Raw genomic sequence first — 27,019 nt, forward strand, 5'->3', positions numbered from 1 at the left:
TTCAGTGAACGATCTTGCAAAGAGAAATTATTGCCTATAAACTATATTGGGCAAAAAGGCAAATAGGCCAGGGGAAATTCCTAACATGCCTAATATGGTGGGTCAATAGCATTATATCCATATAAAAAGATGTGCTTTCTTCCATAATTATCTTTTTTAAAAAATTTTTTATTTATTTACTTATTTTTATTTTTGGCTGCATTGGGTCTTCGTTGCTGCACACGGGCTTTCTCTAATTGCGGCGAGCGGGGGATATTCTTCCTTGTGGTGCGCGGGCTTCTCATTGCGGTGGCTTCTCTTGTTGTGGAGCACGGGCTCTAGGCACATGGGCTTTAGTAGCTGCAGCACGTGGGCTCAGTAGTTGTGGCTCACAGGCTTTAGAGCTCAGGCTCAGTAGTTGCGGCGCACAGGCTTAGTTGCTCCGCAGCATGTGGGATCTTCCTGGACCAGGGCTCGAACCTGTGTCCCCTGCATTAGCAGGCAGATTCTTAACCACTGCGTCACCAGGGAAGCCCTATAATTATCTTTTTCAAACATGGAATCAGAGGTGTGATTTGGTTTCATTATGACTACGTGCTCTAGAGCACTAACATCTCTTGACAGGAATTATGAAATTGTTGAAAGAGTAACCAAAAACCACTTAATGAAACCAGAAAAGTACACAAGTATTATTACATGTACATACATATACAAATGCCAAAGGACATTCAAATAAAGATTCCTGAATGGCCAAAGGTCTTTTTCCTCCCACTTCTTTCAGCCTTCCATCTTTTGTAATAAAAAGACTATCTTGCTTTAGTATATTTTTTTTCACTCTCAAGATTTTGGTCAGAGAAATTAAGAAATAGTCAACTCCACAAAATCCATTCACCAGAAATGACTGAAATCCTAATTCATAGTGCATATGGTACCGTTTCAAAGCTTTATCATAATACAAATTAAAAAGTAAATAATTGATAATTGTCCAATAGTTTCTTGCAAAAACAAGAAACTATAAAACAGAGAAGGGGTCTTAAGAAAATTTTTTCTTTTTGAATTCATTTACAACTTACTTCAGTAAAATTAAGAATATTTTGTATAGGATTTACCAATTTAATCAATCTCATACTAAAAAGAAGAATCGCTCAGTTTAGGCTTCCAGAATATCCTTAACCTGTTCTATCACCCTTTTATATCTGGCAAAGAAGCAAATATACACTAGTCCTCATAAAGCAATCTCCACTAAAAGTTACAAATTATAGCTTTTAAAATTTAATTCAGCTAAAAAACTCCTCACATGTTAAAACAAACTTACCAACATTACGTTGTGATTTCAAGAAGGTAGGAACACACTTACAATAAAAAAATGTTTTCTCACAGCCTTCATAATGTTAGGTACTTCAAGATGAAGCTGACACAACATTCCCCCCAAACCATAAGAACCACAAGTGATTTTTTAAAAACACAGAAATTATAATCCCAAAGAAACACTGCATGGATATTTCAGGGCTTTTACTTTGCCAGACTAGTGGACGATAAAGTGAAACATTTAAAAAAACCTTATACATGTGAATCTTGCTTTATATACTAGTGTATGTTCCTGAAAACTTTATATGAATTGAACCTAATTTCAAATCTACTTGAGAAGCTTTCTGAACTAAAATGAATAATTTATTTAAGAATAATTAATCATTCCCATTTTATTTGTTTCGAGTAAATCGAATGTATAACAATGTGATTTTTTTCAAAGCAGCATTATCTGTGTTAAATTTCTAGCTTCAATGAATAATCTTGTCAGAAATTGATGACTTCTTATAGTAGTTTTACAGAATACATCATGGCATTCCTGAAAGGCCAAGAAAATGCTGTGGGAAGAAGGTTATATTAACCTTCTACAAATATAATTGTGAAGTGGACTTTTGCTCACGTTGAGTTAAGTGTATAGCCTGAAAATAATGGAAATCAGTGAATGATGGAAATCGGTGAAATCACCTATAATAGTGAATACTGCTCCTATTGATAAGACGTAATGGAAATGTGCTACTACATAACATGTGTTGTGGAGAACAATGTCCAAGGATGAGTTAGGTAGAACAATTTCTGTCAGACCTCCGACTGTAAACAGGAAAATAAAACCTAAGGCTCACAGTATGGCAGATGATCATTCAACATTACCTCTGTGGAGGGTTGCCAATCAACTAAATACTTCTACTCCTATAGGAATAGCAATAATTATAGTAGATGTGTAAAGCATGCTTATGTGACAACATCTATACTTATTGTGAATATATGATGAGCTTGCACAAGAAAGCCTAAGAACCAATCGATATTATAGCTCAAACTATCCCTATATACCTGAAAGGTACTTTTTTCCTGAATAGTATGTAACATATATAAATATAGTTTTATATGTACACATACATTAAAAATTATATGCAAAAAATGTTCACACTTCCCCCTTTGTAAATAGTTGCTGAGATACAGTATCTGTAATTCTTATATACAGTTCAAGATATCAAGAATATATTGGGCTTATTCCATGATTTTCCCCCTAGCCAGGTACACAATGTACAGTATCACCAAACTACATTTAGTTGTTATGTACAAATTATGTGGAAAACTAACAAAAACAGAAAAGTTGGGGTAGGGGAGACAGAATCATAGTAAAATACGAATTAATAAAACATTTTTCTATTTAAAATTCATTTAGTGAACCTGACACATTGCCCTTGGTTACACAACAGCTTAAAAGACTTTGCAACTACTTGTCTACCTATCTTGAATCAATTTCAACACTCAGATTAATTGACTCTTATATAATATTAGTCAGAGAATAATGTTCAGTGACCACAAGCCCACCATGGCATATGCAAATACATGTTTTACACACACACACACACACACACACGCATACAAGAAGTCTGAATGTCTTAAATTTTAGTTATACTTTTCAGTTGAATATGAATATGTAGTATAATAAACAACAAAATAAAATTATCCTTTATCAACAGTTTTAAGAAGGATGGGGACAAGAGAACACAAAAAAGAAACATAATTGGAAGCTATGTAGGTGTACAAAATTAGTTTGTTCTACCAATTTCATAATTGGATAGCATATACTACTAACAGAGCAGCAAAGGTGCAAAGATTGAAATTTACACCACTAATTAAGCAACGGTTTGGCAGGTCTAATGTCCTATACCTGCTTGACTCCATGACTCACTAGGCGATCTCAAACGAAAACTAATACTGCACGTAACAGGATCTTAGTTATAAGTAACTGATCACGTTTAAAATATGAAATCCTCAAGTGTTCAAAAATCACTGACATCTGCCAGAGACGACGACGATGATGACAACACAACAACAACTTCTGCATAGTTTTATTCATTCAAAGAACAGCAATATATAATAATAAAAAAATTTTCTGTGGATTCCCCTTACAACATCTTGATTACTGTCATCTAATCACAACACAACTGTAACTAACCCGGCTGCCATGTTATTAGCTTCTCTTCAGGGGCTAGGTCTTAATCATAAATCAATGAAATGACTAATCAACACTGTTAAAACCAGTGAGTAGATGCTTGGAGCCATTCCGGTTTTTACATCTTTCAAAAAGGTCAATACACCTACTCAGTAACACAATAGACTTGTCTTTCAAAATGCTTCCTTATTTTCTAGGACTTAAAAATTAACATGTTACCATTTAAATTTAAAGTGAACTTTAACTAGTAATTAAAACGTTCATTACTTCTGAAATGGTGACCCCCTAAAATATAGTTTGTCTTCCTCTTGTGGCCAGAATCACAAACTCCTCCTCCTCTTTCCTGACCATTTAAAATAGCTTTCTAGATCTAAAAGACCCATGAAAATATTTATTACTACTTCCTGCATCAGTCTTAATTTGCTACAGTAACATTACATAATAACCTTAAAAAACAAAACCTTTTTCTTTTGCTAAAGGAGCAACTAATGCAAATGGAGCTGAGATATAAACATTACCAAAAAACAAGATGCTAACACAAATTTAAAGGATTTAGTAATTAAAATATATTTTAACTATTTACATCTGCTTGCAATGTTATAAGTGATGAAAACCTAGTGTTCATATTCTTCATAATAAAAATTTATTCTGCACTTTAATACAAAGGCTATGTTGCATAAACAGATTTAAAGCTGTAGCAGAGTGGCTGAATGAAAGGAGAATGGCAATCTTTCTGGCTCCAGTAGATGCCATTCCCTATCACACAATGTTTCCCACTCATAAATACATGACAAATACTTCCTCAATCATTTTTTACGAGCAGGGATGCACAGGGGGTAGTCAATGGCTAGTTTGAGGGAAAATAGGAACAGCAGGCGGCAGAAACTGTACAGAAAATGGCTATGTGGTAAATTCTCTTCTGGAACATCACTCAGTTACCCAGTCTTTGATCTTTCAGCTACAATTACACTAACTTCCACAAGATCTGACTCCCCCCACCCTCACCAAACATACACACTACCCCAAACCAGATCATCAGTCATACATAAAATCTAAAATTTGGTTTTATAAATAGGATCATCCATACCTCTACATTTTTATAAATTAAAATTTGCTATTTAGACAAGAGTTTACTTCCAATTGGCTATAACCATATCATCATCACAACTGGTCTCACAAAAAACACGGGGTGTCTGGCGACAGCTAAATCACAGACTGGCGCCTCTCAAGCAGTCTGTCTACCATTAGGGTCTGGGAAATGGTATTTACTGTACAATTAGAGCCAGGGAGTTCTACCTGTAATCATCCAAATACAGGTGTGAGAAGCTCCTTTGGGCAAGGAAAGTGACTCATCCCTTTTCATGTAAACTTTGATGTCTGTATTGTTTCACAGAGCCTCGGGAAACCTTACCATTCATACTACAATGAGATTTACTAACTGAAGTCAAATAATATATTTAAAATTCCTTCCCAAAGGTAATAATTTTTAACATATCAATCACAAAATTTATAAGAATTTTATATAAGAAACAAGACAGAACTGTTTATTTTAAAGTTAATTATCGATTGGAAGTCACTGACCAGTCAGAACTGAATTTTCATGTCAGGTTTATGCTTTCTAGAACATTACAAATTAAGAGGCCAAATTCAGTTTCCTATCAGGAACACAAAATGTCTTATAGTAATATCAACAGGGCATTTTTAGTTGCAGTAATTTCACAGAATTTATTCTAATGATTTATTGGAGTTAACCATCTGACATTAATTATTGTTTTGGCTTCCAGTCTATGAATGTTTATTTTTCAGTTTAAAGCTTCTCACTCTTTGATATCATATGGAAATGAGAATTTTTAATGGAAAATTGAAACCATGTGCATCTAAGTACTTAATGAAGTACAGGGGAAAACAAATGAAAATATATTTTAGGAGAATTCAAATATTTTACTTTGGATGGTTTTGGTTTGTTTGTATGACTTAACAGTATAAAATACTGAGGGTCCAGTGAGTACCATGCCAAATGTGTACATGCCCTTATGTCACATAACATATGATTTTTTGAAGTTACTAGTGAACTAAAGGAAACCTTGTACATTTTGGTTACATGTGAAAAATGACACTCAATACATGAATGCATAGTTTTTACCTTTGTGTATTTTAAAGTATTTTGAAACAAATACCTGGTCTTTCCCTCCACCATACCGTTTTTTTTGTAATTAAAAAAATGTTTTTTAAGTATTCAATCTGGATTTTAAAACTTATGCCCAGCTACAATTCCAAGTAGATATTTTAAAGTCACATATAAAATCAACAAAGCTAGAATTTCCTAGTTTAAAAAGCTTTATTGCTCTAACTACATTTATTCTCATTTTGCAAAGGAAATATTAATGTCTATTCAATAAATTTGATAATTAAATATGTATAATTCAATATTGCCTAATGTAATTCCTTTTTTTTTTTCTCTTAAGTTCTCTCAGTGTAAATCATTAGGAGACTCATCTCGGAATGTTAACACTAGGCAAAGCTTTCTCATCCATTTTAAACTTTTTAATAATAAGGAGAAAAATTTTAAATCAAACATAGCAGTAACTACATATGTATGTGTGTTTGTGTGTGTTCAGATATGATATGTCGGGGTACATCTGGGGAGAAAAAAAACTTACCATTTGTTTTTCTTTCTAATGTAGTCTTTTTCAGAAAGATTAACCAAGTAGACCATTGGTTTTGAAGTCAGAAATAAGTGTTTATTCAACACTTCAATCTAAAGTGGGAGATAGAAAAAGAGTCCTTTTTAAAAGTTGAGTAAATATTAAGTCACTGAAGAACTTGAAAGAAAACTCTATTTAAACAAGAAGCCATTTTTATAATTCTTGTTTCTAAAAGATTAGTTGTCAGAAAATATCAGGAGTAGGGGAAAAGAAAAAATAACAAGCCTGGGAATAAGAAATCATTGAGAGAAATAAAGTTTAACTAGATATAATAATAAGTGTAAAATAATGACAACTTTAATTTGTTCTCTAAGAAATCAAAGCAAAGGTAATAATAGACGGCATCATATTTATAATTTACCTCTTTGTCATTCCAATCATGACAGAAGCGAACAGGTTTCTTTTGATCTATAACCCAGGATTTGACTTTGCACATTATGTCCTATACACAATTGAGAAAAAAAGTAAATACAAGATGAATACTAAGCATTTAGATACTAAATATTAAAATTAAAAGTTTTCAAACCCTCAATTAAAAGTTGACTATAAAAATAAAGTCAACTTTTTTATGAAAGAACTAAGTCGCACAGATAATTATTTTCAATATCTCATTAAAATACGAAATATGAAATGAAACATTAATGTGGCATTAAAATTTTACCATATGAAATGTGGAATACTAGCAAAATTAGTAACAATCTTAATAATTTCAAGACAATTAAAACATACCAAAGACTTCAAGAGTTAATAATATTATCTAGTGATGTAAACTGCAAGATAAACATGCTGTTAGGAAATGGGGGGGGGAATACTGGAGAAAGATTGAATTATAATTTTTTCCTTAAAAAGAAAAACAAAATAGATGAAATTGAGCCTATTATTGATGATCTACCCTCCAAAATATTAAATCAATTGACCAAAACCCCTTTTATTCTGAATTAATTTTTTGCTGACACCTTCTCCCTGCCCACTTCTCCTGTCCCTGCTCCAACCCACCCCCCCAACCTGCCAAAGCCTCCATTACACAATGGCAAGAGCCCTGCACTGGTGACCTCCAACCAGCTGCATTCACTTTCAGAACATCTCTCTCTGCTGGAAATCTAAAGGCCTTTTAGTTAGCAAGCTAGTGTGCATTCAGAAGGAGTAACTGCAGGAAGAGCCCAATGTGCTTTGTTTCTCTGGCCTTTCTTCACAGAAAGATTAATCATCTGTGAAATGGAAACGGCAAACAGCAAGTGACACAAACTGAACCCTTCAAGCCTTTCCTCATCAGTTTTGTGGTTCTGAATCTAAAAGCTGCGTGTGGCAAGGTTCTCCTTACAGGCAGGTGTTAATAAAAGGCTCTTGGGTCTGAAAGGTCAAACTTAGCTCTTCCAGAAGAAGTGCGTTTGAGTCATCTGTTTTTTGTTGTTGTTGTTGTTAAAGATAACTTATGGGTATGTTTTAAATATGCATTTCTCAAAATTTATTGTAATACACAATTACTAGTAATAGATTTCTTAGATTTTCATTGATGTATTTTACTTTATCATAAATCATTAGTCTTCTATAAATATCCACTTGTTAAATTACCTCAGTATTTAGTATACCTTCCTTCCAAATCTTGCTGTTACCAACAGGAAAAATAAGGAAAAAGCCCTATATCCTTAGATCCTGATTTGAAACCCTCCAGGAAAAGGACTTCCCACAGACTTCAACAAGGAAGGGGCAAGCCGAAAACTTTTAATGAAATCTAACATAGTCTGCTTAAGAATAATCACTTTTACTCTTCTATTTCACTCATAAATGTTTAAAAGTGGCTAATGTAACACCATTTCCTACAAGGAGAAGATCAAAGTGCTATATTACAAATGCATTATGATTAAAAAAGCCCTGTGCAGCCTTGCTATTAACTGTTCTTTAAACCCTAAAAGGCTTCCCATAGATCTCACTTGGCACTGCATATACAACCTTTGACAAGTAATGTAGACCATTTTTATTCATTGCCTAAAATTGTAGGCAATTATGTGCGTCACACTGGCCACCTGCAAATTCTGAATGCCTGCTCCAGTTGTCAGTGCAAAAAACTAATGTCGGAGGGGATTAATCTAGGGGGAGAGAGTCCTCTTTAATGGCTCCAGCAGGTGAAATGGCCCAGCTGGTTACTATGATGAGAGGCCAGAACAGCTTATGTGGAGACACGCAACAAGATTATACAAAAGAAGGAGAAAACAGTGGTACCATCTTACATTTGGTTCCATTAGTTTTTTTCAATTAAAAAAAGAAAAGAAAATTGACAAAGGAAAGCCAAACCAAAAATAAGGAAGGAAATTAAATCTTAATCATATAAAAAGTATAAAATACTTCTGTAACTGTAAACATTTTCACAAAACCAAAGGGCCTCAATAAATGCTGATTGCTAGTGAAGGAATTTCAGTATTTCAGTTTCATTTTAAATTAACTAAAGCATCACTTCAGAAATAGAGATCCTATCACAAAATCTTTTTGGCATTAGTTTCTTTCCCCCTTCATACCACCATATTATATTACAAATTAGGAGCACTCAAATTTTAGATAAAGAGAATTAATTCATAATTAAAGTTCTAAAGAATTATATTCACTAAAGCCACATTCAAATCCTTTTAGAAAAATTTAAAGATTATAACCAAGTTTTTAAACAGTTGAAAGTAAAAATATTTTAAAACTTAAAATATTTTATTTTATACTCAGTACTCTTAATTATCCCTACAAAAGATTTAAAAGCCAAGAAAAGACACCTTAGATTATTAAGATGCCAGTTTTACTCAAGACAAATCAAAAATAGATTGCTCTCAAATAAGATTATCTTATGTAAATGATCATTATATGGTATAGCTGCAAAGTGCTGTCTTTCTTACATAAAGTAAAAATTTTTAGTTTTAGCAAAATTAAAGATGCTACGTTCCTTATCTGAAAAACTGCTGATCAAATGAAAGAAAACATTTGGACTTATCTGTATAAAATACTTAATGGATTGACTGAATTTTTCCTATGCTTGTATATATAAACACATATATTAATAATTATAGGTAGAACAATATTCCATTTAATTGAATTTGGTTAACTGAAAAAACAACCTAATACATAACTTAACTTACTTTTAACGAATTAGAATACAATAAAAGCATAAAATAGAAACACTAATGCTTGATGCATCAGAAGTTACTTTAGAATTTTGTATGTCTTTAGTAACATCGTTATACAGAAATACAGATGTAGGAGGAGGACTGTTCTGATAACTTTAACAAATTCCTCATTTTCAAAATAAATTCTGTACATGATGAAGATTATGCAAAACTTCCTGGTCATTTGAACTTTTCTGGTTATATTGCAACAACATGAGTATCTAACTTGAGGTAACCACTTTATGTTTAAATGTGGGAATAAATCCTAGATCCACCACTTACCAGGTCTATGACCTATTACTTCATTAATAAAATGCAGATAATGATGCTATCTACCTCCTGGGGGTTGTTGTAAAGATCAAAAGAGATAATGCATATAAGGTGTTTAGCATAGTTCTTGGCACAGAGTAAGTTCTCGATAAATATGAGTTTTGTCATTGTTTTTATGATTGTTGAAAGATTAAATACTAGTGATCTACAAAATGCCAATATAGTCTCTTGAGTACTCCTTTAAAGCACACATCTTCTCCAACTGGAAAAACTGTTCATTAGTCCTTTTCTTCAAATTTCTGACGGTTACCAACAATACTGGCTCTCTTAGTGAAATCTCAATTCAGGCTTCTAGCCTTAACATTCTATAAGGACTAGCTTTTGCTGAACAACTACCTTTTAACAGCAAAAAAACTTAATCCAAACTCACCTTGAATACTTTGCTCTTCTGCCATGACTCTTCTTATTGATGATAGCCTCACATTTAACTTTAGAAATGCTCTATGTTCTTGATAATATTTTATTACTGTTGCTGTTAACAGCAGCTATAATGTATTTAGACTCAGAGAGGACGTATGATTTGCCTAAATTCTTATTGCCAGTAAGGGGCAGAGCTGAGATTCAAATTCAGGTCTAAGTGACTTGAAAATTCACGTTCTGTCCAATCACCCTGGCCTATCTTCCTTACTGCCTTTCTAATTACTCCTGTTTGGCCTAGGCATTCCCAAGGCTGTTATTCAAAGTCCTCATTCTCATTCCAAGGTCATCAGGAAAATTCTATATTCTTTCTATGTGGCTAAAATATCTGATTGTCAATCCATGAACCACAAAAATAATATTTTCTTTGCAAACACTAACATAACCTCATTATGTTATATAACCCATATAGACTTTCTAAGACTACTTGACTTCTCTATTTTGGTATTCTCTAGTTCCCATAGCAGAAATTATTAATCCATGATCCATAAATGGATTTCAGGAGTTTCCTAATACCCTGAAATTGTATGTAAAGTTCTATGTTTATGTGCATTTGAGGGATAATGGCACACATCTTCCAAATGCTTTTAAAAAGGGTTCACGATCCAAAAATCCAAGAACCATGGTTATGAGTGACTCCATGGCAATACTCAAATGCTCCAAAGACAGCCAATTTAAGTATATGTTCTAGGTTCATGGACTCCCATACTTGAGGTCCAGAGACACTGACCTAAAACCTGCTTCAGCCAGACTCTGCACTCAAAATTCATCTATCCTTATCAAAACCGTGCTGATAAAAATTCTAGCCACTATAATGTTTATCTAACACAATTACAGTTAAAATCATAACAGGGTTGTTGGAAAACATTACAAATTAAATATATCATTATTCTAAAAGAATGAATTGCTTGAGAGTCAAATATGTTTAGAGAGAAAAATATGTAGCTTGCTTTACTATATACTTAAATAAATCATAAAGCTACAGTAATTGGAACAGTGTGATACTAGCACAAAAAGAGAGGTACAGATTAGAAGCAACCTAAAAACCCATAAATTGGAGATTCGTTAATAAATTATGGGACATCCACACAACAGAACAGTTTTTATCCATTAAGACAAGACATATCTGTATATATATTTGCATGGGAAAATGTTCAAAATACACTGCTAAGTAAAAAAAGCAGGTTCAAAACAATGCAAAAAGTTAAGAATATGGATTTTGTTGTCAAACAGATTTGGGCTCAAGTCCTGGCTCTGCCACTTTCTAGCTGTGTAACTTTGGGGCAGCTACTTAACCTAAGTTTGTTTCTGTAAAATTGGGATAGTAACTCCAATTCAATATACGGTGATTGTGAGGATTAAATGAGAAAATACATGTAAAGTAACTGCCACAGTTCCAGGTACATAGTAAATATTCCATAGATATTAAGTATTATTATTTATGGCAGAATGCACAATGTGATTCCATTTGTGGTTTGAAACTATATATAATACATATAAATAAATGTACTCATAAAATGAAACTGGATAGATGCCTTAACAAATTGGTAGCAATAGAAATCAGGAAGATTGGATTCCAGAGAGACTTTCCCTTTCTGCCTTCTTTTTAAAAAATATAATGCTGTTTTATTTATTTTTAACCAATAAATATCATCTTTAAGATAGGAAAAAAAAATAAAGACATATTCACAGGGTGAGGGGGAAGGGAGGATTTCATCTATCCTCTGCCCACCATCTGTAATCCTAAAATTTGGTGGCTAACTGGATAGGCTTGGCAGTTTATCAAGGTGACTCACACTTACTCTGCAATAATGATAGCTTCCAAGCCTGGTACTTCTCTCTAGCCAAACCCACTACCCTAATACCTGAAGTTAACACCCAAATGAGCTGACCTATGCTGGTTGGGTGGCTTTAACACACACAGCCAACAAAGTACTCAGACCAAAAGAATGGGGGGCAAGGCCTCCAGCTCAAAATAGTCTGGTTAGAAGTCCACTAATACAGCTTCCTCCTGCTCCAACCAAATATCCCCTTTAAACATCCCAAATAGAGGAAAATCCTATCTACACTTTCACTCATGAAACAGACCTCCACTGTATTCTAAGTTGAAATTAAATATCTGCCTGAATCAGAATATTAAGCATTTGTTTCTCTACTAGATGAATGCTGCTGTTTATGGAGAGCAGAGTAGTGATCACTGACTACCATCTTTCTACATACTTCAGTGACTAAAACTTCCAGAAAAGAGTCAGGCAACACAGAAGCAAACTGAGACACCTGGCAGCAATGCTCTGACGGCTGAGCGAGTGTGTGTGGGAGGGTGGGGGGGAAATGTCCTCTAAGAATTAAAATGATCGGTTAATTCTAGCAATAACCTGTTAGAATGTATGTTGGCAGTTGTTGGTTTTCAGTTATGTGATTCACTGAAATAAACAGTGGAAACTTAAAACAGCAATGTTCCTGGCCCGTCGGCTATAAAGTGGCAACCGGAATGGACACCCATTCATTTCTGAGGTATAGATCTCAGGGGAGGATTTGACCATTACTAAGAAGAAGGCAACTGTCCCCATCATTTCTGTAAATAAGTCTGAATGGATTTCACCATGTTCAAGGAATGACAAAGGGAAGAGGAAAAGCCCACAAATCTGATTTTAATAAAAAGCCTACTGAATAAGGAGAGTCAAAAAGGAAAGGGAAAATGATCACTCTCTCACACACACACACACACACACACACAAACACACCACTCTCTCAATGAATTATTTGGCATACTTGGCAGAATGCAAAAAGAGCGCCTGTGAAACAAGAGCATGAGGCCATAAACAGAGAACAGAGTGAGGTTAGAAAAAAATGGATGAGATGTCAAGAGAGTTGATGAACTAAGACAGAATTTTAAGGAAGCCAAAATCAAAGCCGGAAAATAAAAATCCAAGTTGGAGATTCACCTGATATGGCAGAATATAATCAGTGGTTTGAAGGCTAAACTTGAAAAGGGGTTATACTGAAGTATAACATATACTCAGTGTAACATACATAAGTGTACAGCTTGATAAAGTATCACAGAATGAACATATGCATGTAACTACCACCTGATCAACACACAGAATATTACCAGTAATGCAGTCACAATGTTCCACTCCTCACCAGAGATAAGCACTATCCTGGCTTTTTTACACCACAAATTAGCCCGTTATTGAAATTTATGGAAATAGATTCATAAAATACATATTGTTGTGTCCAGCTTCTTTTGTTCAACATTGTTTGTGAAATTCACCCACGTTGTTAGATATAGTCGTAGTGTGTTCTTTCTTTGCCATGTAATATTCCACTGTAGGAATATACCTCAATTTGCCTATTCTACTACTGATATACACTGAGGTTGTTTATACTTTAAAACTATTACACATAAAGCTTCTATAAACAGTCTTGTACATGTACTTCAGTAAATTTATGTATGCATTTCTCTTGAGCATATACCTAAGACTGGAATTGCTCCAGCCTCAGGTCACACATTTACTCAAACTTCATATACATTGCTGATCAGTTTTCAAAAGCAGATGTACTAATTTACACTCCCATCAACACTGTCTGAGAATTCCATTTGCTTCACATTTCCTCCAACGCTCGGTACTGTCAGCTTTCTTAATTTATGGTAAGTGTGTAGTATCTCATGGTCTGAATTTGCATTTCCCTAATGATTACTGGGGCATTTCATCTCTTATGAAGTACTTGTTCAAGTCCTTTGCCTATTTTTCTATTGGGCTGCCTTTTTCTTATTTATAGTTCTTTGCATATTCTGTAGACAAGTTCTTTATTAGATACTGCAAATATGTTCTTTCACTCTGTAGCTTACCTTTTCAAATTTTGTTTAGCAAAAGTCCTAATTTTAATGTAGCCCAATTTTAAAATCTTTTCCTTTACTGTTCTTTGTGTCGTGTTTAAAAAAATATTTGTCTATTCCAAGGTCATGAAAATATTCTATGTTACATTATAGATGTTTTATTCTATAAGAGTTTCACTTTTTACTCTTTGTAAACTTCACTTTTTGTGTATAGTGTGAGGTGGGTGAGAATTTGTTTTCTCTCCCACAAGGATATCCAACTGACCCAACACCTTTTCTTTCTTTTTTTTTGGCTGTGTCGGGTCTCAGTTGCAGCACGTGGGATCTTCGTTGAGGTGTGCGGGATCCTTTGCTGCGGCGCACGGGCTTCTCTCTAGTTGTGGCATGAAGGTTTTTCTTTCTCTACTTGTGGTGCTCGGGCTCCAGGGTGCATGGGCTCCGTAGTTGTGGTGCGCGGGCTCCAGAGCACATGGGCTTTGTAGTTTGTGGCACGTGGGCTCTCTCGTTGAGGCACACGAGCTCAGTAGTTGTGGCACACGGGCTTAGTTGCCCTGTGGCATGTGGCATCTTAGTTCCCCGACCAGGGATCGAACCCGCATCCTCTGCATTGGAAGGCGGATTCTTTACCACTGGACCACCAGGGAAGTCCCCCAGCATCATTTCTTGATAAAAGTATTCCTTTCTCCATTACTATGCAGTGCCATCTCTACCACAAATCAAAGTGTATTTGTGCCTGTATACCCATTCTGTTCCATTGGTCAATTTGTCTATCCTTGCCTGTCTTAATCACTGCAGATTTATAATAGTCTTGATATAAGGTTCATGATTACCAAGTCCTCCATCTTTGTTCTTTGAGACTGTCTTGCTTATTTTGGGACCTCTGCATTTCCATGTAAAACTTAGTTTGTCAATCTCTACAAAAAACAAAATGATGGGATTTTGGGATCTCGCTGAATCTATAGATCAATTTTAGAGAGATATGACATCTTTAAAATATCGAGTCTTCCAATCAAAACATGGTATAACCTTCCATTTATTTATTTATTTCTCTAAATAAATGTTTTATAGTTTTCTGCATAGAAATTTTAGTATAGCTTTCAATAGATTTACTCCTAGGTATCTGAATTTTTAAAATGCCACTACAACTGGCATCTTTTTAAAAAAATTTCCTTTAAGTTCTAGATTATGAAATACAAATCATTTTTTATGTTGACCTTGTATCCAACAACCCAGATGACTTCATACACTAATTCCAATGGTCTATATCCCAAATTCCATCATGTTTTCTAAATACACAGCATGCTGTCTGTGAATAATGTCACTTTTATTTTATCTTATCTAATGTAAGAATTATATAAGACTGAATAGAAGCAGTGATAGTAAGCATGACTGGTTCTGTTCCCGATATGAGGGGGAAAGCTTTCAGTATTTCATCATTAAGTATAATTGCTTATGTAGGTTTTTTTGTAGATACCCTTTCTCAGATTAAGGAGATTACCCTCTGTTCCTAGAGGTCTTTTTTCTTTAATCATGAGTAATCAAATATTATCAAATTCTTTTCCCAACGTTTAAAGATGTATGATTTTTCTCCTTTATTCTGTACATTAATTTTTAATATCAACCTACTTTGCATTCCTAGAACTTTAGTCATATATTATCATTAATATTTATTACTGGATTCAGTTTGTTAATATTTTATTTAAGATTGTGCATTTATGTTCATGAAAGAGATTTGTCTTTAACTCTTCTTCCTTATATTGCATGGTTTGGGTATCAGGACTCTTCTGACCTCATAAAACCAGTTGGCAAGTTTTCCCCCTTTTTCTATTCTCTGGAAGAATGTGTGTAAGACTTTAAATTGTATAGTGAAGTCACCTGGGCCAGGAGTTTTCTTCATAATAGGGTTTTAAATTATGAGTTCAGTTTCTTCAGTAGATACAGGACTAATGAGGTTTTTTTATTTCTCTTTATATTAGCTTTGTTAAGTAGTCTTTAAAGGTATTTGTTCATTTCTCATTTTTCAAATTACTGTCATAAGTTGTTTATAATATCCCCCTATTAGCATATTAATGTCTGTTGGATCTGTACTCCTCTTTCATTCCTGGTGCTAGTTTTGGGCTTCCTTTTCGCTCTTTCACCAGTCTTGCTAAGAATTTACCAATCTTATTAGTGTTTTCAAAGAAGTGACTGTTGGCCTTTTTGAGCCTCTTTATTACATGTTTCTTTCTTTTCTATTTTATTAATATCTGCTCTCATCTTTATTGTTTTTTCCATTACTTTCTCTGGGTTCTTTTTCCAACTCCTTCAGATGGATACTTTGAGAACACTGATTCTACCCTTTCTTATTTTGCATATATACATTTGAGACTATAAATTTATAGAATTTGATTGTATACATCAGAAAAGAATACAACAAATTTTGAAATATTGTATTTTCATTATCATAGGGTTAAAACATTTTATTTCCATTATGACTTCTTCCTTAAAACATAATATCTTTTAGAAGTGTACTGTTTAATTTCCAAACAGAAATTTTCTAGTAATCTTTTCATTATTGATTGCTGATTTTAATTCCATAGTGGTCAGATAACATATTCTTTATGATTTCAATCATTTGAAATTTGTTCATTTGCTATATGGCTAATAGTACGGAAAATTTTGGTAAACGTTAAATTGGTACTTGATAAGAATGTACATTTGTGGTTGTTAGGTGCAGTATTCTATATGTCAACTGGGTCACACTCCTTAATCACATTGTTTAAATCTTCTATATTCTTACTAAAATTTTGTCTGCTTGTTCTATCAATTACTAAAAGAAGTATTAAAATATTCTATCATGACTGTAGATTTGGGTCTTTTTAAAAAATTTTTTAGTTCTATCCGTTTTTGCTTTATATATTTTGAAGTTATGTTATTAGGCATATACAAACTTAAAATTATTTTATCTTCCTGGTAGATTGAACATTTAGCATTATGAAATGCTTCCTTATAACTCCTTTAAAGTCTACTTTGATATTACTATAATAGTGGCTTTTTTTTTGAGAGGGGTGGTATATATTTCTCCATCCTTTACTTCCAATTTTTCCATGTCTTCATATTTAAGATGTATCTTATAAGCAGCACAGAGGTGGGTTTTAAAAATCCAATCTGACATTCTCTGTCTTAACTAATTTTTTAAAAATTTATTGAGATGAAATTCACATAACCATAAAATTAACCATTTTAAAGTAACTTAGTACTAAGCCTTCATAATGTGATGTGACCACCACCTCTATCGACTTCTAAAACATTTCAGTCACTTTAAAGTAAAACCGTGTACTCATTAAGCAGTTTGTCCCCATTCTCCCCTCCCACTAGCTCCTGGCAACCACCAATCTTCAGTTCTGTCTCTATGAATTTACCTACTCTGCATATTTTACACATATGGAATCATACAATATATGTGACCTTTATGTCTGTGTTCTTTCACTTAGCATAATATTTTCAAGGTTGATCCACATCTGGCATCTGCATTCATTTACTTTTTTAAGGCTGAATAATATTCATTGTATGTATATATCACAATTTGTTTATCTACTCAACCCCTGATGGACATTTGGGCTGCTTCTATCTTCTGGCTATTGTGAATAGTGCTGCTATAAACATGCATGTACAGGTATTTGTTTGAGCACCAGTTTTCAATTCTTTTGGAAATATCAATCTGGGAGTGGAACTGCTGGGTCACATGGTAATTCTATGTTTAACTCTTTGAGAAACTGCCAAACTCTTTGTCTTTTAACTGGAGTATTATATAATTTTTAATTACGTCATTATCACCCCCATTGTGCTATTATTGTCATGTATTTTAACTGTACCTCTATACATTAAAGTCATAAGACATTTTAATTTTGCTATGTTTTTACCTTTTATTTTGAAATAATTTCAAACTTAAAGAAAAACTACAATAATAGAGAATGTCTGTACACATAGATTCATTAAAGTATCATTTTGCCATATTTGTTTTATATTTTCTTTATATGTATGCATATACACAAGAAAATATAGGCATATTATTACATCTGTATATTGCCATACGTATTGCCAGAATTCAGTGATAGACTAGATATGAGAAATGATGGAAAGAGAATGTGTCAAAAACGATTAAGTTTTTGGTTTGCATAATCTAACAGACAGTGGTACAATTCACTGAGCTAAGAAACCCTCAAGAGAATCAGGTTTGAGGGAAGGAGTTTGATTTCAGATGTGCTAACTTTTGAGTTGTCTTTGAGAAACACATGAGATGTCAAGTCAGGAATTAAATATACTAGCCTGGAGTTCAGAGGACAGATGGGGTTAGAGATACAAATCTGGAAGCTATTTGTATTGAAATAGTAATTGTATCAATGGATATGGATGGCATCACATAGAAAGAGAATTGAGAGAAGAGATGAGAGCCTAGGACTCAACTTTAAGTAATGCCAATATTTAATAGCAAAGGTATAAGAAGATGAGCCTGCAAAAGAAACTGAGAAGTTGCTAGAGAAGTAGGAGGGAAACCAGGAGAATGTGGTCATGGAATCCAAGGGAAGAGTAGTTCAGGCAATGACCCAACAGTGTCCAATACTACTGACAAATCAAGATGACTGAAAATGTTCCTTGGATTTAACAATGCAAAAGCCACTAATGACCCTGGTGGAAACTGTTTGAGTTTAATGAGCAGATAAACCAGATAGATAGAACTGAGTTATTAGGAGGTAGAAAAAATAACTCTTTCAAGAGGTTTTAAAGAAGGAGAATAGGGAAAATATGGTAATTGAAGGATGAGAAGTGTGGTATTCAGGAAGAAGTGTTTTTTAAGATTAGAAAAGACATCTTTAAATAGTTGATGCAAACGGTCTAGTTTGAGAGGGATGAGTTGTATATACAAGAAAGAAGGAACTACTTGGTGATTGAAATACAACTTTGTGAATACATTAAAAACCACGAAATTATATATATTAAAAGGGTGAACTTAATGATATGTTAATTTACCTCAATAAAATCACTTAAAAGCAACAAAGGGAAAAAAAAAAACAAGGGATGACTAATAGTGTAAGATTTCTAGAAAGTTAGTAAGTGGTAAGATTCAAAGAATTGGAATAACTAGCCATAGATAAGAGGAATGAACAGTAGGCTTTAGTTTTGGCTAGTGGAAAATTAGAGAGAAAATGAGGGAATTCCTATGTCTGATGGCTTTTATTTTGATCTTTGAAATAGGAGGCAAGGTTGTCTGCTAAGGGTAGGGATGGATGAAAGCAGGGAATGGACATAAATAAGAGGTTTGAGGAGAGTAGGGAAGCAGTTGCTGCAGAGAGCAGGAGAGCAACTAGGAAAGCTGGATATAGCTGAGGACCCACTTGAGGTTGCTAATAATGAGTTTATGGGGATACTAACATGTCCTATTTTTAATTTTCTCCATCTGTGTTCCATTGGCGACAGGCAAGGAGAAAGTGGACAGATAGAAATATCCAGGAAAGTATGCCTATAGCATATGCACCAAAACATCAGTTGTTATACGACTTTATTCCCCTCAGGGTATATATAAATTGATGATTCTAAAGTAGTTTGGTCTCAAATGAGTCTAATCCTTGTGAGCCTTGCCCCAAACACAATACATTCTTTGTGTTATCATGCTAGTCTTAAACAGCTTTGCACTTCCTAATTGCTGTCTTCAAATAAATAATAGTGAGTACTGAGGACCTATAAGCCAGATACAGAAAGACAAAAATTGTATAGTTCCACTTTCATTAGGTACTTAGAATAGGCAAATCCATACAGAAAGGAAGTAGAATAGATGTTACCAGGGGCTGGGAGGAGGAGGAAATGGTATGTTATTATTTAAAGGATACAGAGTTTCAGTCTGGGATGGTGAAAAAGTTCCAGAAATGGATAGTGGTGATGATCGTGCAACATTGTGAATGTACTTAATGCCACTAAATTGTACACTTAAAATTATTAAAGTGGTAAATTTTATTTTATGTAGTTTTCCACAATAAAATGTTTTTTTTAAATAGTAAGAAGCTTCTGCTTTAGGTTATATCTCAAAGGATGACTAGGAAACAGGACTGAAGGGGCAGCAAAAGGGTAGAGTTGTAGTTAATGAGCTCATGTGAAACCAAAATGTTTAGTTCACTGTTAGGAGAGCTGAGAAAGTATAAGTCAGGCAAAGTCGGATCACAAAGAAATGTGTAAGCCATGGACTTTATGTTGGCAGTATCTTATAGGAAGATGGTGAGTTATCTTAATCAAGGGAATAACATAGTGAGATCTGCAGTTTCTAATTGTGGAGAACAAAAGCAAGAATGGAGGTAAAGAAATCAGTTTAAGCATAAATGAGGCCCAAACTAAAGAAGTTTTTAAAATAAGGAGGAAGGAAGAGATACAAGGAATATTCAGGAGATAAAATCAACAGGATGGGATATAAATAGTACATGAGAGAGAGGAGTCAAAGATACTGATACTCAGTTCAAACAATTTGGGTCCACTAAGTTGGAGACCACGAGAACAGAGAGAATATGGGGAGAAAGGTGAATGAATGCAATTCAGTCTCATCAAGTACTTTTAGTATCTTGTTCTTTTAGAAACAATCTTTTTAAGTCATGTAAGACTAGTTCTGGAAAGACACATAAGAATCTAAAAAGGAGAAAAGGGTAAATGAGAAGACAGAAGTGGGTAGGAGAATTATGTTTTTACAGTATACTCTTTTTGAATCTTTTGATTTTAGTGAAAAACACGTTACATATTTAAATATTTTTAATGTTTTTTTTAAGTTATGTAAAAAATCAACTTTAAAAACTGCCATAAGAATAATGAGAAGAAATCTGCTAATAGCCATATGTTTGGTGGACGTTAATTATTTCATTCAGAGAGACTGAGAGGAAAAAAAGATCCTGGTTGCCTTATTTAGTTGTTTAATTAAGTAACTGTTAGTTTTATAAATATTTTTTAAGTATGATGATTTCCAAATACTTGATCAATACAAAATAAAATTTTCCTTAAAGCTTTCTACCTTCATTTTCCAAATTTTGTTTTTCCAAATACAATGTATACACACCTTAAAATCAACCTTGAACTTGATGCCTTGTTATGGCTTAAAGTGTCCTCCAAAAAGACAGGTTGAAGTCCTAATCCCTCAGAGTAGGACCTTAGCTGGGAATTAGCTAAAGATGCCTATCTGGAGTAGGGTGGGCCCTTAATCCGATTACGACTAGTAACCTTATAAGAAGAGGGAAGTTTGGACAGAGGGAAGGTAGCCATGAGAAGATGGAGGCAGAGATTGGAGTTATGCTGCCACACACCAAGGAATGCCTGGGGTTACCAGGAGCTGAAGAATCAAGAAACGATTCTCCCCTAGAGGCTTCAGAGGGAGCACGGCCCTGCCAACACCTTGATTTCAGACTTCTAGCCTCCAGAACTGTGAAAGAATACATTTCTATTATTTTAAGCCATCTAGTTTGTGATACTTGTTATGGCAGCCCTAGGAAACTAATACACCTAGCTAATAATACCAATAGTAAATGTTTATCCCACTCTTGCCTTCTTTAGTGCCTCCGTTTTAACACAACAGCAAGACCCACTTTATAAAAGATATCTTTATGACAGGATATATGAACATTATACTCAGGAAGATTGTTTTAGCATTAAAAAGTTGGCTCATGTTTTATGCTAGAGTATATCTAATTCCCATTTTTCCTGCTTATTTACATAAAAATACATAACAAGCAAATCTAGCAAATGGAAACTTCATAGGAAGAGAGGCTTGAGTGTTAAATTTCTGAAAGATTACCCAGAAAATAAAGACACATTTGAACAAGTATTAAGGAATAATTAGTAAATACCTAGTGAACAAAATACCTATTTTTCTTATAACTTCCAAGTAGCTTTTATAGCCTAGGATCTACATCTAATTAAAGTCCCTGATTCTGTTAGTCAAGATTACAAACATAAACTGAAGAAAAGAAGACAATCACATTTTATACCTTTAGACCATTTGTTAGAGAATACAAGAAAATAGTAAAAACAGACAACTCCCCTACAAGAACTAGTTGGTACCAGAATCACATAGATAACCTCTTTGTACTAGGAAAACTAAAGATAAATCAGAAACAGGGAATATAAAACACCACCAAATTAAACTTGTGATCCTAAAGAACAACCAAAAATAAATAGAATGATTAGGATAAAAAGTTTAGATGTACACTGGATGAAGAAATGTTAGCAGAGACTCTTGGTGCCCTGCCCCTATGCCCTTTGCCCTCACAGATCCAGTACATGCTGAATGGCTTCTTACTGCAAGCATGTGCAACTGCCTAAGCGCCGTGCGCAGATCACACAGGCATCAGGTGCCAGGCAGGTAGTTAACACTTCGAGGAGCAGCCCATAATCAATGACTGATGGAAATTAGTTAATAATTAATTACCCCAGCTTCCTCATCCTTCCAGTAGAAAAACTACAAGACACTTTCTACACTGTTTTCTAGAGATCCCTGGAAGGGCTGATCCCCTTCTGCTCAGGGTTTTCCGCCTGCTCATATACATAACTTTGTATTGGTTTCCTTCCCTTCCTGGTCTTAATTCCCTACTCCCTGATGTGTGCCTCCTGAGTTAACTCCCAAGAAGACTACCTGCACTCTAATTCTTGCTTCAAGGTCTACTTCTGAGGAAACACAACCAAAATTTAGATTAAAAGGCAAAGAGTTTGAGATATGACTCAAAATGGCTTTGTAACTCAAAGTGTCAGTGTTAAGAAAACACATAAGGAGCTTCTTCTTAATCTTCATAAATTACATTGCCTATCCAAATTTTTAGGTTAGTGAAGATGAAATTGATCCTAAAGCCTATGACTTCTCATGTGTGCATCTATTCCAGCTTCACATCTCCTACCACATTCCTTTTCCAATCTCGGACAGAAACTTCAAAACCCAAAACTTCAAAACTTCTCTAGTGCAAAGCTAAAATTGTAGTTTGATGAATACAGGTCAGAAACAGCTAAGGACAATATATATGCATTTACCTATTTTTTTGGAGGCCACCTAAAGGAAATAATTTCCTTAGACCTTTTTTTCTTAAAAAAATTAATAATACATTGCTATGAAAAAAAGTCAAGTAACAGAGAGGTATAGAGGGTAAATAGTCAAAGTGCCCACCCCAATCACTCACTCTCTCACAGCCACTAGTCCCTTTCCAAACACTTTACCGTTAAAAACCTTTTTTAGTTTCCAAATGTTTACTGTTAAAACATAACAACTGAGCATATTTCCATACCTCTTTTGATGCACTTATAAAAATACAGCTATCATTTTTTACATAAACCGGATTATACTATAAATGTTGTTTGTACCTTACTTTTTTTAAGGCAAAAGTAGTTATAATGTAAAAATATTCACTAATAAATAAACTACTTAAAATAACTCATCCTAAAATGTCTTTCCCTGCTTAACATTGGTCTTTATCCCTACGAACTGTCAGATTGTTATATTATGATATCAAGCAAACTGTTGGTAAAATTCTATCGAGGAGACCTCCATTTTCAATACTAATGAACTAAGTGATTCAGAGTAACTGCGCCTATAAAGACAACAATAAAGCAGGTCTAAATAGAGGAAATATCTTCTTAATAGTACCAAGGACCTAAAAAGGTAGTGAGGCATTACTAGACCAAGAAAAGGGTAGGGGAAGGCCTAAGACTCTTCTACCCTGGGGTGGAGGGTAGAGGGCTGGTGGCTGCTCTAAAGCAGTGATCCTCAAACTCTGTGTAGCATGCATAACAGGAGAGCCTGTTAAAACACGTCCCCAGAGATTCTGATTTAGTAGATCCGTAGCTTGCATTTCTAAGAAGCTCCCAGGTGATGGTGATGCTGCTGGTGTGAGGACCACACTTTAATTGTGCCTGATCTAGATTAGAGACTGGGACAGCAGGGGATGAGGAAAGTATAAAAATGATGTAAGGAACACACATAAGACCATAGAATCCATGGGATATTAACCCCTCATTCCATCTTCCCTTCTCACCTTCACCTCAGCAGGTTTGGGATCCCACTGCTGCTCTTGGCCACTTTTACCTAGACTCATCTGCCGATCCTCAGGAAAGAGCTAAGACGCCAACGCTCTTTGATTTATGACAGAGGAGCACCTCACTGGAGTAGGGAAAGGACAGTCTTTTTTTTTTTTACTTTATTTTATTTATTTTTATTTTTGGCTGCGTTGGGTCTTTGTTGCTGCGCACGGGCTTTCTCTAATTGCGGCGAGCAGGGGCTACTCTTCGTTGCGGTGCGCGGGTTTCTCATTGCGGTGGCTTCTCTTGTTGCAGAGCATGGGCTCTAGGTGTGCAGGCTTCAACAGTTGTGGTGTGTGGGCTCAGTAATTGTGGTTTGTGGGCTCTAGAGCGTAGGCTCAGTAGTTGTGGTGCACGGGCTTAGTTGCTCCGCGGCATGTGGGATCTTCCCAGACCAGGGCTCGAACCCGTGTCCCCTGCATTGGCAGGCGGATTCTTAACCACTGCGCCACCAGGGAAGCCCAGCACAGTCTTTTTTTTAAAATGGTGCTGGAACAACAGGTTTTCCATATGGGGGAAAAAAATCAAATTGGTTGCCTGCCTTAAACTACTTACAAAAAATAAATTCCAGGTGGGTTAATGAGCTAAGTGTGAAAGATAAAACAATAATGCTTTTAGAATACAAGAGATTATCTTGATGACCTTAAGGTAGGAAAGTTTCTTAAACAAGACAGGAAAACACTAACCTTAAAATTAACACCTGTTCATCAAAAGATACTATTAAAAAGATTAAAAATAAAAGCCACAGGGCTTCCCTGGTGGCGCAGTGGTTGCGAATCTGCCTGCCAATGCAGAGGACACGGGTTCGAGCCCTGGTCTGGGAAGATCCCACATGCCGCGGAGCAACTGGGCCCGTGAGCCACAATTACTGAGCCTGCGCGTGTGGAGCCTGTGCTCCGCAACAAGAGAGGCCACGATAATGAGAGGCTCGCGCACCGCGATGAAGAGTGGCCCCCGCTTGCCGCAACTAGAGAAGGCCCTCGTGCAGAAACGAAGACCCAACACAGCCATAAATAAATTAATTTATAAATAAATAAATAAAAGCCACAGAATGGGAGAACATATTTGCAATCCATTCAAAGCAAATGACTAATATCCAAAATATATAAGTAACTTTCACAAATTATTGAGAAAAAGACACTGATCCAATAGAAAAGGAGCAAAATAATTAGAACATGCACTTCACAAAAGAGGAAATCCTAAAGGGCCAATTGATATTTTAAAAGGTCTCCAATCTTACATAACTAGAGAACTGCAAATGAGAACCATAACCAAATACCATTACACAGCCATCAAACTGCAAAAATGAAAAAATCTGATAATACCAAGTATTGACAACAGGATAAACTCTCACAGACTAGGAAAAGTGTTATCTAGTAAAGTTGAAGATATACATATACTACTGACTTCTATAATAAACATAAGCCTTAGACTACCCTTACATGCATCAGGATGTAAAAGAATGTTCACAGCTGCATTGCTCATGATTATAAAAAACTTTGAGGGAAAATTCAAATGCCCACTGACAGTAGAACAGATCTTAAAATTCTGGTATTTTTTTTCAATGAAATATTTTACATTAAGAAAAACAAATGAATTAAAGATAAATGCAACATAAGTGAACTGTACAAAATAATGCTGAATGAAAATGCTCATATAAATAGATACATGATACTATTTATATAAAGTTTACACTCAGGAAAATAATTCATATCATTGCAGGTGGCACATACACCGATAAGGATATTATAAATTTCAGGATTATGGTTAGCTGTGGGAAGACAGAAAGTTTTAAGACTGGTAAGTGATGGAGATATTTTGGGGTGCTAAACAATATTCTATTTCCTGACCTGCAAGTAGGTTTTACTCCCGTTTGTTTCACAACTGTTTGTTAAACTATACATATGAGGCTAATGCATCTTTTGGGACATATTTTACAATTTTTAAAAGCATTAAAAAAAAAACCCCAACATATTGGCCCTGTAGTTGGACTAATATGGTTGAAAAACTTGATCTACAATTTACTAAGTAGGAAATCTTGAGCAATTCACAAAACCTCTTGAAACTTGGCCTTCCTCAGTTTTAACATGGAGATAATAATATATACCTTGCATGTTGTGAGATTTAAATAACATATATAAAAAGTGTCCAACAGTGCCTGGCTCAATAAATAGAAATATAAGATGTTCCTACACTGAAGGATTCTGTATTGTAAAGATGTTAATTCTTTCCAAATTGCGTTACAGACCCAACCAGAGTCCTATTTTTGCTAACAACAAACTGAAAAAAAAATTTCTAAAAAGCCATCTGTTTTACCATACTTACCAGTATTGGCTTTGCTACAAGATAATCTATAGCATGAATTCACAATAGGGGTAATATTACTCCCAGAGGGGCAAAAATTGGTTCTTGGGGGTGAAAAAAAACTTCGTTATTAAAATGTTTTGTGGCCCTCCAAAGCTCATCTATCCAACAAATTCTTACTTGTTAGTATTTAATTTCTCTCATTAGGGAGAAATTTAATTAATTGAAATTTAATTCAATTTTTTTCCTTAGGGACAGTGATAATTTAAAAAAAAAGGTTGAGAAACACGAATCTATAATTTATTCTGAAGCAGCTGAATCTAATATGAGGAAAGAAAATTAGACACAAATAATCACAGTTTTTGGAAATAAGAAGGAGTAATAACACTCAGCATTCTAGTTTTCTTTGAGAAGAAAGGCCAGGAAATGGTAGCCCAAGAATTTCAGAAGAAAGTGATGCCTCTTTTCCCCATTTAAGGAAAAGCAATATTGACAAATTTATTTTGAAGACAGTTAATGCTTCTGAAATATATATGGATGTCAGTAAGTTTCAATTAACTAAAGGATGACTGCATAAGGCTTTATTCTAATCAGAAACCATGCTGTTTGGGGCAAAGGAATTGCCTTCAATCCCAACATCTATCTCATGACGTTTTCCCCCTTTACAGAAAGGGATATCTTTCAAACCCACATGTGAAATCCCCTTTTCCATCCTAAATCTTGTACAATTTCCTCAGACAAA

General features: G+C 34.6%; 1 protein-coding gene across 2 annotated transcripts in view; it reads right to left on the reverse strand.

The window, feature by feature from the left end:
• The window catches only part of OLA1 (Obg like ATPase 1), a 169,871-nt gene that overhangs the window by 39,496 nt on the left and 103,356 nt on the right, over window positions 1-27,019 (reverse strand). For both annotated transcript variants that reach the window (XM_061202153.1, XM_061202162.1), the window contains 2 exons: window positions 6,533-6,613; window positions 6,127-6,224 (listed from right to left, as the gene is read on the reverse strand). In XM_061202153.1, the coding sequence (XP_061058136.1) occupies window positions 6,127-6,224; window positions 6,533-6,613 (179 nt within the window). The remainder of the gene's footprint in view (window positions 1-6,126; window positions 6,225-6,532; window positions 6,614-27,019) is intronic.

This window comes from Eubalaena glacialis, chromosome 1, assembly GCF_028564815.1.
Source record: "Eubalaena glacialis isolate mEubGla1 chromosome 1, mEubGla1.1.hap2.+ XY, whole genome shotgun sequence".
In the NCBI taxonomy this organism is placed as follows: domain Eukaryota; kingdom Metazoa; phylum Chordata; class Mammalia; order Artiodactyla; family Balaenidae; genus Eubalaena; species Eubalaena glacialis.